At 49.2% G+C, this 16,611-nt stretch overlaps 1 protein-coding gene across 2 annotated transcripts; it reads right to left on the minus strand.

Moving 5' to 3' along the window:
* On the minus strand, positions 5,464 to 16,565 carry C19H17orf100 (chromosome 19 C17orf100 homolog). Of its 2 annotated transcripts, none has more exons than XM_018064453.1 (3): positions 15,567 to 16,565; positions 13,355 to 13,513; positions 5,464 to 5,493 (listed from the first exon to the last, which is right to left on the minus strand). In XM_018064453.1, exon 1 carries the CDS (start codon positions 16,263 to 16,265, stop codon positions 15,888 to 15,890), a length of 378 nt encoding a protein of 125 aa, XP_017919942.1. In that variant the 5' UTR covers positions 16,266 to 16,565; the 3' UTR covers positions 5,464 to 5,493; positions 13,355 to 13,513; positions 15,567 to 15,887. The 2 variants fall into 2 exon arrangements, with proteins under 2 accessions (XP_017919942.1, XP_017919941.1); XM_018064452.1 differs by lacking the exon at positions 5,464 to 5,493 and adding an exon at positions 12,162 to 12,203.

The following is a 16,611-nucleotide window of genomic DNA, read 5'->3' on the forward strand; positions in this document are numbered from 1 at the left end:
AGGTTTATATACTAGGTTAGATGAGAAATGCCATCTTCACCATGTTGATCCATCTTATACAACAAAACAGTATTTTCCCACACATTACAACTTTTTGTCCCCCTGTAAAGTTTTAAAATTTGTTACAAACAAGGGACTTCCCTGGCGGTCTAGTGGTTAAGACTCTGAGCTCCCACTGCAGGGTATACAGGGTTTGATCCCTGATCGGGGAATTAAGATCCCACATGCCTCAAGGTGTGACCAGAAATAAATAAGAGATACTTAAAAATAAGAAATACTAAATGCTTTTTGCACTACACATTTGCCCAGGCTGTTTTCTCCTATTTGTGTACTTAGGAAGCTAAACTCCTTGGCTCACAGGGAGGGAGGACAGGCTGTCAGCTGGGAACTAGGCCTGGTGATTTCCTTTGTCGGTGACCCTTGGGCCTGTGGTCATGTCTAGAGGCCCCTTGCTGTCCATTTTCCCCATCACCCAGACCAGAGAGCTTCTTCACAGGCACCTGGTGGGGCCTCCACCTTGGATAGGGGCACTTCCTAGGTGTCAATCTCTGTCCTCCTTCCTGAAGGGGGGACAGCTAAGGGACACTGAAGAGATAGTGGCTCAGGACAATCCTACTTCTGCAGCCTCTCCGGAGACCCAAGGGCTCGTCTCTGAGCTCTCGTGTGGGGCAGGCGACAGAGGGTGGCCTTGCCTTTCCTGGTCAGCCTGACAGGAGGGGCCTGTGCAACAGAGCAGGGGTGCTGGGTGTTGGCCTGTCCTTGGCAGGCTCTGTCTGAGAGGAGAGAAAGAGGGGCCTCAAGGGGCCTCTCTCCCCTTTCTCTGTGTCCTGAGACCCTTCTAGATGGGCCCCTGCTCTCCACCTCGCACTGCACTCCTGGCCAGGCCTGAAGTGTGGGAGTAGCGGGGAGACCCAAGGCACAGCGGAGGTCTGGACCTCCCCTCTGGGTGTGGTCTCTTGCCTGTGGAACAATGGCCCTCCCTCAGTCTGAGAGCTCTGGGCTGGGCACACGGGGGAGCGGGCACTTGGTGAAGGGGGTGCTTTTATATCATCAGCCATGCTCTTGGAGTCTCCTTTCTGACAGGGGCTATGAGGATGCCTGTCAGGACCACAGGAGCCTCAGGTCCAGCCCAAGGTCAAGGTGGCCTCCAGATGGATCTGAAGCTGTGACTGGGTACCACCCCAGCTGGAGGAAGACCTTTAGAAGTAGTAAGCTCCAACACATATGGTCCCTTCTCCTCTAGTGTGGGGCTTCCCTGGTAGATCAGCAATAAGGACTAGGCCTGCAATGCAGGAGACGAGGGTTCAATTCCTGGGTTGGGAAGATCCCCTGGAGGGGGGCATGGCAACCCACTCCAGTATTCTCGCCTGGAGAATCCGATGGACTGAGGAGCCTGGTGGGCTATGGTCCATCAGGTCACAGAGTTGGATATGACTGAACACACACACACACACACACACTCTCTCTCTCTCTCTCTCTCCCCTCTTGTGTAAGTCAACATGAAATAAGAAAGTGCTGTGTGCGGTCCTGCCTGCCCTGCCGCCAGCCAGGCCTGGGACCTTCCAAGGTGAGAGTGCAGCAGCAAAGCTGCTGGGGGTCCGGAGCCGAGCTGGTGGACAGGCCTGGGCTGTCTCAGAGGCTTGGCGGGGGGCCCTGGAGCTAGCAGGGGGCGGGGAGGCAGGGAGAAGGGGAGAGGCCGGCTCCTGGCCGCTGTGGGGCTGCGGCAGTGTCCTGTGGCTCACCACTTCACATTTATAGCTCCAGTGCTTCTCAGCTTACTGTCCCTGCGGTGGGAGGCCCGGCTCTCTGGAAACCGCAGCTGTGGGTTGTTGGGTGCCTGCCTGGGTGCTGAGCTGTGAGGGAGGCTCAGAAGTTTCCCAGGACGGTGAGCCTCAGCCCCAGCCCCCTGCCTCAGGCTTGCCCTGGTCTCTCTTAGAATATGGCTGGAAGCAGGAGGGACCTGCCATGATACCGAGGGCCCCCTCACCCAGTTGGGTGGGTACCCCTCACCCAGTTGGCCCTCTGTGAGGAGCAGGAACCTTGCTGGAGAGTAGGGTGCTCCCTAAGGGCCCAATGGGACTCTGGGATGAGGAAGCTGATGGAGGAGGAGAGGGTGAGACTAGAGGAAGAGGCTCACAGAACCAGGGTGGGGGTGCCCTGGGCTTGATTTTCTCTCTCTCTTTTTTTTAAAGACAACTTTTAAAAAAGATTTTGTGTTATTTTTCACTCTTTTTTTTAGGCCGCACCATGCGGCATGATGGATCTTAGTTCCTTGCCCAGGAGTCGAATCCATGCCCCTGCATTGGGAGCGCAGTCTTAACCACTGGACCCCCAAGGAAGTGCCTGGAGCTTGAGTCCCGATGAGCGCACAGAAAGCATGGAGTGGCTGCTCTCCAGTTGGAATTTCTCACCCTGCCAGGTTTCACACACGGCTTCGGTGCTAGAATGGCCAGCCCTGTGCTTTCCGTGCCTCGTGGCGTGGCCCTCAGTAGACTGGTGCAGCAGGTGTGGCTCCGTTTGGCTAGGGACGGGTCTGAGGCTGGGAAAGGGTGGGAGGTAGGTGAGCTGGCTAGATGCTGGCAGCCCAGGAGGAGATAGAGGACCCCAGGCCTGACCCCAAAGCCCCATTCCTATTACCGTGCCATGAAGACCTTGAGTTTGGTCTGAACTAGGAAGTAGGGTCCTGTGGCTCAACAGAGACTTGGGAGGAGCAGGGCCTGGCTTCTGGAGCCCTGCTCTGGCTCAGTTAAGGGGCCGACTCCCTGCCCTGCCCCTCTGCCACCCCATGGGCCGTGGGCCCTGACGAGGGCAGGTCAGGGAGGGAGAGAGGGAGTCTGGGGCCAGGCAAGGGACAGGCCTCTGGGGCGTCTGGAATCTCTCACCCTGCAATCGAGGGAAACCCCAGAGAGCAAACAGAGGAGGGGATGGGGCAGGTAGGGCCATGATTACAGGGTGTGTGGGGTGTAGAGGCGCCCTGTGGGAAGGCAGGGCACACCTTGGAGAGGTGAGGCGGGAGGGCAGTTACTAAAATCCCAGCTGATTTTCGTATAAATAGAATACCTATGGGGCATGTTTCTTTTTTAAAGTCAGGTTTTATTTCTGTGTTCCCTTTCTCAGTGAACATCCTTGGCGCGCCAGCTCTCGGTGGTTTCAGCCTGGTGACTTGGGCAGCTGGCTGGTTCGGGTCCCGGTGCCCTTGATCTGGGTCTCTGAAGCAAAGAGCAATTCAGTCCTATGTTCACTGACCCCTGTGAGATGCCTGCTCTGCGCTGAGAGATGCAGTCACAGGGAATACTGGGGTTCTGTCTCGGCCCCCAAAGGTATACCCAGGTAAACAATCCTCCTCCTGGTTGTACTGGAGCAGACACGTTCAGCCAGAATCAGGGAAGGATTCCCAGCATCTATCCCCAGGCATAGTTGTTTTTTTTTAAATTATTTGACTATTTTTCTTGGAGGATAGTTGCTTTACAATGTTGTGTTGCTTTCTATTGTATAGCAAAGTGGATTAACTATACCTATAAACATATCCTCTCTTTTCTCCCATTTTCTCTTCTCCCATTTAGGTCACCACAGAGTATTGAATAGATTTCCCTAGGCTGTAGAGTAGGTGTTCATTAGTTATCTATTGTATACATAGTGGTGTAAATACGTCAATCTCAATCTCCCAATTCATGCTATCCACCACCCCCTTCCCTCCTTGGTAGCTGTCCATTTGTTCTTCATCTGTGTCTCTATTTCTGCTTTTCAAGTATGTTCCTCTATACCACTTTTTCTAGATTCCACACATATGTGTTAATAGATGGTATTTGTTTTTCACCTTTGACTTCATTGTGTATGACAGTCTCTAGGTCCACCCACGTCTCCGCAAATGGCACAATTCCGTTCCTCTTTCTGGCTGAGTAATATTCCATCGTATATATGCACCACATCGTCTTTATCCATTCCTCTGTTGATGGACATGCAGGTTGCTTCCATGTACTGGCTATTGTAAATGGTGTTGCAATGAACATTGGGGAGCATGTATCTTTTTGAATTACAGTTTTCTTGGGGTATATGCCCAGGAGTGGAATAATATGGCAGTTCTATTCTTAGTCTTTTAGGGAACCTCCATGCTGCAATGGCACCCCATTCCAGTACTCTTGCCTGGAAAATCCCATGGGCGGGGGAGCCTGGTGGGCTGCAGTCCATGGGGTCGCGAGGACTGGGACATGACTGAGCGACTTGACTTTCACTTTTCACTTTCATGCATTGGAGAAGGAAATGGCAACCCACTCCAGTGTTCTTGCCTGGAGAATCCCAGGGACGGGGGAGCCTGGTGGGCTGCCGTCTATGGGGTCGCACGGAGTCGGACACGACTGAAGCGACTTAGCAGCAGCAGCATGCTCTTCTCCATGGTGACTGCACCAATTGACATTCCTGCCAACAGAGTAGGAGGATTCCCTTTTCTGCACACTCTCTCCAGCATTTATTATTTGTAGATTTTTTTGACGGTGGTCATTCTGACTGGTGTGAGGTGATAACTAACTACAGTTTTGATCTGCACTTCTCTTAGTAATTAGGGATATTGAGCATCTCTTCGTGTGTTTGTTGACCATCTGTACGTCTTCTTAGGAGAAATGTCTATTTAGGTCTTCTGCCATTTTTTGAAGACCATCTTTTGATTGGGTTCTTTGTTTACTTGGTACTGAGCTGCATGAGCTGTTTGTATATTTTGGAGATGAATCCTTTTTTAGCTGCTTCTTTTGCAAATATCTTCTCCCATTCTGAGGATTGTCTTTTCTTTTTGTTTATGGTTTCCTTTGCTATGCAAAAGCTTTTAAGTTAATTTAGGTCCCATCTAGCCATAGTTCACTCTTGTCATCTCCTGTTTGACCACTTCCAATTTGCCTTGATTCATGGACCTAACATTCCAGGTTCCTGTGCAATAGTGCTCTTTACAGCATTGAACCCTGCTTCCATCACCAGTCCCATTCAAAACTGGGTGTTGTTTTTGCTTTGGCTCCATCCCTTCATTCTTTCTGGAGTTATTTCTCCACTGATCTCCAGTAGCATATTGGGCACCTACCAACCTGGGGAGTTCATATTTCAGTCCGTCTAGTCAAGGCTATGGTTTTTCCACTGGTCACGTATGGATGTGAGAGTTGGACAATAAAGAAAGCTGAGCTCTGAAGAACTGATGCTTTTGAACTGTGGTGTTGGAGAAGACTTTTGAGAGTCCCTTGGACTGCAAGGAGATACAACCAGTCCATCCTAAAGGAGATCAGTCCTGGGTGTTCATTGAGAGGACTGATGTTGAAGCTGAAACTCCAATACTTTGGCCACCTGATGAGAAGAGCTGACTCACTTGAAAAGACTCTGATCCTGGGAAAGATTGAGGGCTGGAGGAGAAGGGCATGACAGAGGATGAGATGGTTGACTTGATGGACATGGGTTTGGGTGGACTCCAGGAGTTGGTGATGGACAGGGAGGCCTGGCGTGCTGCGGTTCATGAGGCTGCAAAGAGGCGGACACGATTGAGCGACTGAACTGAACTGAACTGAACTAGCCATACTTTTTTTGAAGGATGAATAGCTTTTCAGACTCTCCTTTTTTCTTACAACAAAGAGTAGGCAGCCACTATGTCCCAGGTGTCAAAATAGTAACTGAGAGATAGGACACAGGCCCTTCCCTTTGAGAAGTCTGGTAGGAGGGTCATGTGAATAGTGACAATAATGTCCTAGATGTAAAAACAGAAGTGAGAAGTGTGTGCAAGATGCATCAAAGGCCAGAGGAAGGAACTGTCCGTTCTATAGCGGGACGTGAGAGAAAGGGTCGGAGCAGGGAGCTGGCTGAGGCAAGGAGCCGTGTGTAGCAGGAAAGCTGTGCTCAGGTACTGCGACTGGGCTTTTTTGGGTCCAAGTACTAAGAGAGTTGCTGGGGGGTGTGAGACCACCACCCAGCAGCTGGGTGCAAGCCTGGTGGTTTCAGGCCAGCTGCCTGTGGACGAGCCATGAGATCTGGGGAGAAGTTTGACCACTGGACTCTGGTTCCCACTCCTTCACACATGAACTAGTGGCCTGAAGCCCCACGCTTGACCGCTCAGCTCCACGTCCTCAAGCCTAAACTGGAGATTGCGATAACACTAGTCACATCTTCTTGGCAGGGGTGACGTGAGTAAATGGGATGATACAAGTGAAGGGCCTCCGACAGAGCCCAGACGTGCAGTTTATGTAAAGTGGGAGCTAGCTGATCTCCCTGCCAGTGTCCCCTGGAGGCAGGCCTGTGTGTGGGGGCAGGGGGCACAGGGAGGAAGGGCAGTGGGGTTCCAGGTCTGTGGGCAGGGACAAGCCCACTCTTGCTCTATCAGGGGCTGAGAGGTGGTGTTCTTTGGTGGATCCCAGACTGGGTTAGTCACAGGGGCTGCCTGTGTGAGCCTGGCTGGCTTGTGCCCTTTGTGCTTTTTCTCGCCTCTTTTCTAAACCAGGCCTCTTTTGGCAATGCCAGCCTATCTGTGACAACTGCCCGATGGCCAGGGCTTGGCCTATCTGACCCTGGGCCTGGTCAAGGTCTGGGGCAGGAATCTTTCAGAGTGCAGAAGCTCCAAGATGGGTCTGACCGTGGGAGGTAGGCCTGCTCCAAGGATGGCACCTCCATAGCTCTCCAGGCCCTGGCTCTAGCCCAAGGCTCAGGCCGGGCAGAGCATCACAGCATCAGGGGTCTTCTCAAGGGCCCAGTGCTGACCTGGCCTTCGTGCAGGCTGCTCTGGGAGGGGCTCCATTGAGACGGGTCTCGTGAAAGGCCAGTTACCTGCCAGTGCTTGGCGTCCAAAATAGAATCTGAAGGAGCAGCAAAGCCTTTAATTCAATGTGTCTCAACAGTGGGTCGGTGTGGGGATAACTATGATCTGACCGGTCTTGGGCTATAATTACGGAGTCAGAATAAAAAATTACAGGCATTGTGTGGGCTTGTTTTAAATATAACGTAATCCACACCGTCCTCTCTCTTATTTGCTAGATTTGAGGTGCAGTCTTGGGCAGTTGGCACAGGTTCTGCCTGACGTGTAGCAGATAAAAATGGCCCTTACCCAGTGAAAAGGGCATGGCAGGAGGCCTCCCCAGACCCCTAATGTTCCTGACTGCCCACGGCCCGTAACCCACAAGCACACGTGCACATAGGTCCGCGCAGGCCTCTGTCGTCCACGTGATCTGTGCCTGGCATCTCCCCCACCAGCCTCCCTGCCTCCAGCCTCCCCCAGCCAGTCCACCAGAAATATCTTTGTAAAACACAGTCTTGAGGCTTAAGACCCATTAATGGCGCCCCTCTGTCCATAGGGTAAATCCATCCAAACTCTTAGTTCTTTCAGGTCTTGGCCCCAAACCACCTTTCAGCATCATGTCTGGTAACAACAAGCAGCCATAGAACTGAGGTGAAGGGGCCGGGGTTCCTGACTATGTGGGATTAAACTCACAGGCTCCATGTCTCATGAGCTGAATGAGAGTCTGAACAGGTTATCCCATCCACGTGCTTTAGCTCCCTGATACTGTAGGTTGTTGAGAGGATGGCATGAGATAACACATTCCTGGGATGACCGCAGGCATGTCCCTTTTCCTCACCGAGTCTCAAATTACCTATTAAAAGGAGGCGATAGACTCATTGCTTTTCAGATCAGTAAATGTTTTTAAAGTGATATTTCTTCACGTAGTTGTATGTGGTGAGACAAATACATGTTGTTAGCTCAACCTTTCTGGCAAGCAAAGTCGAAAGACTAAAAACATGTTTATACCCTATCAGTGTGAATAATCTAAGGGAAAATTCAAATTGTGGACAAGGATTTATATTTAAAAGATTTTTACCTCAGTGTTTCCCCGCCACCCCGGTGTGTTTTTACATCCTTGAAAAACAAAAAAACATAATGACAAACATTGGGATAACAGTAAGTATTGGGTTAGCCAAAAGTTCATCTAGGGTTTTCCATAGTAAACCCTGAACAAATTAACTTTTTGGCTAACTTAGTATCTATTTATTTGTGTGTCTCACTCAAAACTTGTAGGTAGGAATTAAAAGTGTTTATGAAGAATATTTCACTATGCTGAAAATGCTTATCATGTATAATTTAAAGTGAATAAAGTACATATAAAATTGTATAATGTATACTGTATGATCTTGGTGATAATGAAAATATTATTTTTATTTATAATTAAAATTATCTTTGGCGAACCTATGGTATTGCATTCCCTTCTCTGTTGTTTTCTGTATTTCCCAAATATTTAAGAATGGGCATGCATTTTTATGGGCTTCCTTGGTGGCTCAGTTGGTAAAGAATCTGCCTGCAATTACGGAGACATGGGTTCGATCCCTGGGTTAGGACGATTCCCTGGAGAAGGGAATGGCTATCTACTCCAGTATTCTTACCTGGGGAATTCCATGGACAGAGAATCCTGGTGGGCTACAGTCCATGGGGTCACAAAGAGTCAGACGCAAGTGAGCAACTAACACTTTCACTTTTTTCATGCATTTGTTATATAATAATCGTTTTAGAAAGAGCTGAGTTATGTTGGCAACATTAAATGAAAGGGCAGAACACTTGATGTTAGAGTGCCTGTCTGGCTTTTAACAATCTCTCTGATTTTAATGTTCTAGGACCATCCACGGAGTCTGAGAGGTGACTGCAGAGGCCCAGACCCCCCCAAGGCCCGTCTACCTTCAGTGACATGTGGCGGCAGGCAGGTCTGGTGCCTGGAGTCAGCAACTCGCCAAGCACGGGGCTTCACCGGGTGCACGTGCAGAGTTCCCCTTGAGGTCCGCTGCTTTTCTGAAGTCTTTCTGGAATCTTCCCAAGTGCCCAAGAACCTTCAAGACCATTGGAAGTGGAGCAGTGTGCCAGCCCCCCACTCCTGCCACACTATGGAGTGCGGCGTGCTCTCCATCTACCTGGGGCCAAGGGGCTTTTCTGCCTGAGAAGCGAGCTCTTTCTGCCACTTTGGGCAAAGGGCTCGCTGGAGCCGTTCGCCTCTGTGGGCCCCTCTGCTGTCACCCATTTGGACTTTGGGACCCTGCTCACTGGCTCTGTCAGACCCCACAGTCCCAACTGCTAGGACATGCAGGTCTGTTTGGTGCGTTGTCCTGAGGATGGAGAGCCTGGAACACATCATTAGAGGGGCTCATTGAGGAGGGGCAGCCTGGTCATTCCCAGCCATTTCTTGGGAGGTCAGCCCAGAGGAGTCCCCGCTGGAAGAAAGAACCTCATCTGAGTTCACTGGGGAGGGCCCAGTGTCTGGGTCCAGCCAGCAGCTTATCAGGGCTTGTCCAGGACCGTCACGAATCAGCCATGTGTCTGCCCAGTTAGAAACCAGAGAAAAACAGGATTCAGAGGTGGAAAGATGGAGACCGGCTTAGAAAGAGAGAGGCCAACACGCAGTCAGTGAGAGGCGGAGAGAGATAGACACATAGGGCCTACAATGCAGCAGGAAGGCCATCGAAAGAAGGGACCAGTACCTACAACATGCTCATCCTCCATGTAGCTGGGGAAACGCACGTTAAAGTAGCTGAATGTGCCACTCCACACCTACTAAATTAGCACTCATTAGGGAAATGATAACATCTCATGCTCTGAGGCTGTGGTAAAGCCAGCTTAAACACACTGTTAGGGGCCCTGCAAATTAGCACAGTCTTCTAGGGGAGGAATTAGGCAATACAGCTCTTGAGCTATTAAAATGTTCATCCCCTTGCCTGTGGTAATTAAACTCCTGGGAGTGGGTTGCGAGGAAATAATTCAACAGAAAAATAACAGTCATAAAGAGATGATGAGTGCAGTGTTCTCCATTCTGTCCAACACGCTATAGGGAGGCTGCTATAAATATTTACACAAATAGAGAATATGAAGACCGTGGTATGTGCAAATAAACAGAAAATAAAACTATCAGTACATAAAAAATAATACATACGTGATCCCACCATCTGGATGTTTGGGCGGCCCCACCCTTGCTGGGGAACAGTGGTCCTTGGCTCCTCACACACTCCTGTCTTCCCAAGGGACCTGCCCTGCCACTCCCTGTCTGGAGCTCTCCAACCATGAAGCCTGATCCGCAGACCTCAGACTGGTGGGGAGACAGTCTCAGCTGAGGCTGCCCACCTGGCCAGCTCACTTGGGTGGCCCCAGAGAATCTGGGTAATGCCCGCTGAGTCACTCCAAGGTCATACCCCAAGAAGTCAAGCCCGAATTGACACACTAGAGTTGCATCCTTATTTAAGAAAAGGGATAAAGTTTGATTTTGCAGGCTCTGAAGTGTCTTGCTATTTTCAAGCATAGCAATCTGTTTAAGCCAGCTGCAGTCTGGACTCCCAGCTGAAGCATCATGAGGTGAAGGCAACTTATAACAGAAGACAAAGGGAAGGAGGGCTCATGGGGTCACCTTTCCTGGCTTACCCCAACAGTAGTCACAGATGTGCTTCTGGACTTGAATCATCCAGTTTCCCTCTTCCCCTAGCTCCTGGCGACCATCTCAGAAGCTGGCACTGAGCAGGAATTCAGTAAATCGTGGGTGAATAAAATGAAGGGAAAAAGACCATGTAGTATGAGTGAGCATGTGTCATTGAACAATTCTGTCTTTATTCAAAGCCCGTCCGGCTTTGCAAATGTGTCCTTAATTGTGCTCTGGAGAAGCTACACCCTCTGTGCTTTCCCTGCTTACTGCCAGGGGATGCCCTTGCCTTACAGGGGGGCTGAGAACGTTCAGTGACCATGCCTGTGTCCAGACAAACCAAACCTTGTTCATTCGGCCCCGGGCATAGTTACTGGGCACAAAGAGGCTTTGTGATAGTCCCTGCCCTTGATGTGCTTTCAGTCTCATGGGAGAGACAGGAGTAAACAACGAGGAGTAATTTAAAGAGCAATCACATGGGTGCTATAAACAGAGGGAGCAGCAGTGGGGAGTGAGAAGATTCGGGAAGTGGGCTCCGGGTCGGGTGGAAGACCAGCCTCCTTGGTGGGGGCGGAAATCGAGCAGGGCTTTGAGGACAAGCAGGATTTTCTCCTCCATGGAAACCAATGGAGGAGAACATTTCGAGGAAGGGATGCTACAGGAGGTCAAATGCTACAGGAGGATCAGAGAGGATGTGGACCGAAGAGGCTGCCAGACGTGACGCTGGGACTAGCAGAAAGAGACTTGGAAAAAACAAAAAAGAAATTAAGGAAAAAAAGAAAGAGACATGGGAAGGCTCTCAGGCTCTCCAGCCTCTCGTGTCAGCAGAAGCTAGCAGTTAAAGAGCACAAGCTCTGGAGTCAGCTTGGGTCTCAGCCCCTCTTCCTGGCTGGTCACTCAGGGTAGGTGCCTTAACGTCTCTGTGCTCCCGTGTTCTGATCCACCTCATGCTGGTGTGAAGGATACAGGGGTGCTCTGAACAGTGCCTGGGGGAGAGTGAGTCCTCACCATGCGCTGGCTGGTCTCTACTCAGGCTCCTTTTGGAATGGAACACGAATGTCCTCCCTTAAATCAGTGTGGGCGCATCACACGAAGATGCTTTGATTTTCAAGATGAATGTGGCTGGGCCTAATCCTCAATCACGGGGCCTTAGACTGAGAAGCACCAGACATGGAAGCATCCCCAGGGTGTTGGGAAAAGTTCAGAGATGAGAATCCAGCTTGTGGGTGGAGGTTGGGAAGTGGCTGCGGCAGTGCCGCCTGGAGTGCTCCTGGGGAGGGCCAGGGAGCTCCTGGCGCTCTGGTCCCTCTCAGAAGTGGTCACTGCCACAGGCAAACAAGCTGGATTGTCTGTTAACAACTGTGATTTTCTGTCACCTCAGGCCTGGCCTCAGGCCTCTCTGCTGCCTGGCATGCCCCTGAGATTTCTGCTCAGCTAAGAATCAGCCTTTGCTGCCGTGCTGTGTGGGGATGGTCTGACCTCTGCTGTCCACGCTCTGTCATGGCACAAACTCAGACATTGTCATGGACTCAGAGGATGCATTTTCTTTTTTCAGCTTTCTGGATAGTGACTCCCAATATTAACATATTTTACACTGTGACAGGGCTTCCCAGGCGGTGCTAGTGGTAAAGAACGCTCCTGCCAATGCAGGAGATGTTGAGAGATCCGGGTTCAATCCCTGGGTTGGGAAGATTCCCTGGAGGAGGACGTGGCAACCCACTCCGGTGTTCTTGCCTGGAGAATCCCATGGACAGAGTCCATAGCGTTGCAAAGAGCTGGACACGACTGAGGAAACTTAGCACACTGTGACAATACAGAAAAATTTCACAAAGCAATTCTTACCTTTACTATGTGTGAACACTCTAATATATTTTATATTTTCTATTTTTTATTTCATGAGTAAGAAAAATGCTGATTACAATACAATAAATAGACCTCACAGTCCCAGGCTTTCTCATGCATCTAAAAAACCATTCACTTAGGGAACTAAATTAGTGCCTCATTTCCCAAACACTAATCAGTGTGTTCCATATCACTTTCAAATTTTTGGCCACACTGAAGGCCGACTTTTTATGGAATCTATTTTTTCTTTAAATAAATTCATTTAAACATTTAAAAATGCCCACTATAGCTGAAGTAAAATATTGGTGAAATAACAAGTATGAATGTTAGTTATATACATATTATATATATGTATATAATACATTTATATTTATATTATATATAATTCACTATTAAAATTCAACATTCAAAAAATGAAGATCATGGCATCTGGTCCTATCACTTCATGGCAAATGGATGGGGAAAAGAGTAGAAACAGTGACAGATTTTATTTTGTTGGGCTCCAAAATCACTGTGGACAGCAACTGCAGCCACAAAATTAAAAGACACTTGCTCTTTGGAAGAAAAGCTATGACAAACCTAGACAGAGCATTAAAAAGCAGAAACATCACTTTGCCGACAAAGGTCCAGCTGGCTTTTCCAGTAGTCGTGTATGGATGTGAAAGTTGGACCATAAGGAAGGCTGAGCGCCAAAGAATTGATGCTTTTGAACTGTGGTGTTGGAGAAGACTCTTGAGAGTCCCTTGGACAGCATGGAGATCAAACCAGTCAATCCTAAAGGAAATTAATCCTAAATATTCATTGGAAGGACTGATGCTGAAGCTGAAGCTCCAATACTTTGACCACCTGATGCAAAGAGCCAACTCTCATTGGAAAAGACCCTGATGCTGGGAAAGACTGAGAGCAGGAGGAGAGGGAGGGACAGAGGATGAGATGGTTATACAGCATCACCGAGTCAATGGAGTTTGAGCAAGCTCTGGGAGATGGTGAAGGACAAGGAAGCCTGGCGGGCTGCAGTCCATGGGGTTGCAAAGAGACACAATTTAGTGACTGAACAAAAGAAAAACACTGAAATAAATATTTAATTATCAAAATAAAAAATGTTCTCATACCTCCTAAAATCATCCTGAAGCAGTGTCTGCATTCCTCACTTTGGGAATCACATATTCAAAGATTGGTCCAAACATCTCATTTTCAGTGGGGGCAGTGAGGCCCAGAGGGATGAATTCACTTATTGGAGGTCTAGTTTCTCAGTCAGTGGGAAGGTCAGTCTGGTCAGAGGAGAGAAAAGAGAAAATAAAGGAATCAGTGTGAATCAGTGTTATCAGTCTTAACATTTTTGGAGAGAGGCCCTACCCTGTCATCTCATCGGAGCCCAGATATCAGTGTGGAGCTACCTTGGCAGAGCCATTTTAAGCTTGGATCTTAGATATTCTTATCTTTGGAGGTCCTGATCCATATCATATCACATATATTACAAGGTGTGCCCATTGACCCTTATTAATTTCAATTTTGCTATTTTCTTCTACTTGTATTTTGAAGCCAATGGATTTTTGAAGCTTCAACAATTTTTGGCAGGTCCTAGGATTACAGCCTGCCATGCCTAATGGATAAAGTGGCCCTGGGACTGGTAAAGAATCTCATCAGAGACACACTAAAGAACGATTTAATTATTCTAGCCCTTTCTCCTGGTATCTTTAATGGGTAATGTGGACAGGCCACTGACAACTAAATGGATGAGTTTCCAGTGGTGAAATCTTTGCTGTTCTGCGAGTCCAGTGGGGGCAGTGCTGCTGCAGGTAGGCTAAGTGCCATGTGACTGGTAAGGTGCTCCCACTTTGTGCCTCAGTCTCCTTATTAAGTAAAACAAAGGGATTAGATTTCAAGAGAGTCAATCATCTCAAAATCAAGTTCTTGGCTTCTTCACAGTAACCTTTCAACCAGTTTTCTACGTACGACTAATAAGCAGATCAGGAGCATTTATTGCAGAAAGGTCTAGAAGGGTATACACCAAATTACTGACACGAATTATTACCAGAGGAGGAAAATGGAAAGCAATGATGACAGATTCTTTACACATCTTGAATTGTTTCACTTGTTATATTAAGCACATTATCACTTTGTAATGAAAACATTAATAAAGAACAGTTAAAGAAAAGCAACCACTTTGCTCATTTAAAAACACTGATAAAGAGTGTGTATCTAATGCACATGGTCTGTTACATTAAAAAGAGTGAGTAAGTTCACCAAAAACTAAAATTCCAAAGTCTAAATATTAATCTATAGCAGATGTTTGATGAAGCAGAAGCATCAGGGGTGCCTCTGGGGTTTTATGACATTCCCCTGGCCTGAATCCTATTCTGGTGCACTCCCCTGTAATTAAATGAATTAATGTGAGTAATGAATCACGGTGCCTGCCAACAGCAAGTACTCTATCTCCCAATGAGGTCCCATAGAATCCAGGTCTTTACATCCTGCTAAATGGGATAAATAGCACATATTGTTGAAAGCAGGGATGTCCCTTCATCCCCAGCCAAGGCCGCCTCGAATGGCTCCACTTACTAATCTGTTAAGATTTGCTGATCTGGGGGTAGCCCTGACCTGCCTTCAGTTGTTGCTAACCAGGTTAACTTAGAAAAACTAGGTACTGGTCAGCATATTCTCTATCACATCACCTGTTTGTTTCCTTCAAAGTGCTCATCACAACAGAAAACTCTTGGTTTGTTATCTGTTGTCTGCCTTTTCACTAGAGTGTAAGCTCCCCGAGGGCTAGGACCTTGTTTGCCTTGTTCACTGCTATAGCCCAAATGCACGCCCGGCACAGAGTAGATGCTCAATAAATATTCCTCCCCTGCACCTCCTCAAATCACAGGTCAGGTTTCCTTTCCAAGATTATTCTTGATTGTTGACGTTGGCCTTCAGTTTTCCCTTTGAACTACATGTGACCTCTATTAAAACCTGTGTGTATGGCTACCAGGCACAAAGACTTGGCATAAAGAGAAATATATTGAAACATAAACACAGGCCAACTAATTAATAAAGGAAAGTCTGTTGCTTGCAACTCAGGTTTGCAGCTGGCATATAATTTCACTGATTATGATTTGTTTGCTCCTTGTCCCTAAGTTTGAAGCAGCCAAGGTCATTCAGTGAGTGAGTGATAGTCGCTGAGTTGTGTCGAGGTCTCTGTGACCCCATGGATTGTAGCCTGCCAGGCTCCTCTGTCCATGGAATTCTCCAGGCAAGAATACTGGAGTGGGTTGCCATTTCCTTCTCCAGGTTTGAAGCAGCCAAGGTCATTTAAAGGGCCCCAAATTCAAAACTCACCTGCCTTGGAGGCTCAAACAGTCTCTTTTCCATCAGCTTAACACATACAGTATCTAGAGCCTAAAAACTTTTTATGCTGGCTTCAAATTAAAATAGTTCACTGGGTCAAAGGCTTGCCTTTGGTCCAAGGTGCAGGAGGGTCAATGAATGTTGGCTAAATCCCGAAACCGCAGCTTGGCTCTTTCTTAAATTGATTTGTGGACTCTTTCCAGGAAACCAAAGATGATCGGTCCACCTGGCAGCAGGCAGGCTGCGAACTGGAGGCGATTCTGCCCTGGCCAAGGGCCATGGCCCCCTCGTGGCCCCGAGGAAGGCAGCATTTCATCGGGCCTTTTGGATGTTATGGCGGGCGGCTGGCTTCTCCCGCCGCGGCGTGCTCTCCACGCGGTGCACAGACGTCTCCACCCGCAGGGACGAGGCCCTGACGTGGCGGGAAGCCGTCTCTGTGAGCTGCGAGGCGGTTTCCACGTGCTGGGAGGACACCTCGAGGACTCGAGGGAGCCGCTTCCCAGAGGAGGAGACGGAGGGTCCCTCGCTGCTGCGCTGGGTGGTCTCCACCTGCCGGGAAGATGTCCTCACGTGACGGTAGGATGTCTCCACGCGGTGGGACGAGGTCTCCACGCTGACCGTCGCCGTCTCCTCGGAGCGGATGGATTCCGCCCGGGCCGGAGAGGGCTTTCCCCGAAGGGGTGAGGCCATCTTATGGGGGTAACAGGGCCAAGCTGACCTTTGGAGGCCCCACAGCCCCACAATCCCCGAAGGATTATTTTATACGGTGAGGAGCGACGTCACATGCCATTGTGATGCAGGCAGAGCGGTGGTCGAGGGTCCCGCGAACCACGTGGAGGCACCGTAATCTTGGGGTGGGGATGCCTAAGATTCCTTGGGAACGCTGGGTTCGTCCCCTCGAGAGCGCCGTCTGCCCCGCATCGCCCCTTAGCCTGTCAAGAACCTGTCCAGGTGGAGGCGGGGTTGGGCCGGGGCGGGCCCTGGATGGGCGGAGCCACCCGCCCCCTTGCGAAGCTGTGCCCACCCCCGCATCCCA

Source organism: Capra hircus, chromosome 19 (genome assembly GCF_001704415.2).
Source record: "Capra hircus breed San Clemente chromosome 19, ASM170441v1, whole genome shotgun sequence".
Lineage (NCBI taxonomy): Eukaryota > Metazoa > Chordata > Mammalia > Artiodactyla > Bovidae > Capra > Capra hircus.

What these genes read in the sequence shown, in the direction of transcription:
- C19H17orf100 (XM_018064453.1), bottom strand. Translation starts at nt 16,265, where the DNA reads ATGGCCTCACCCCTTCGGGGAAAGCCCTCTCCGGCCCGGGCGGAATCC.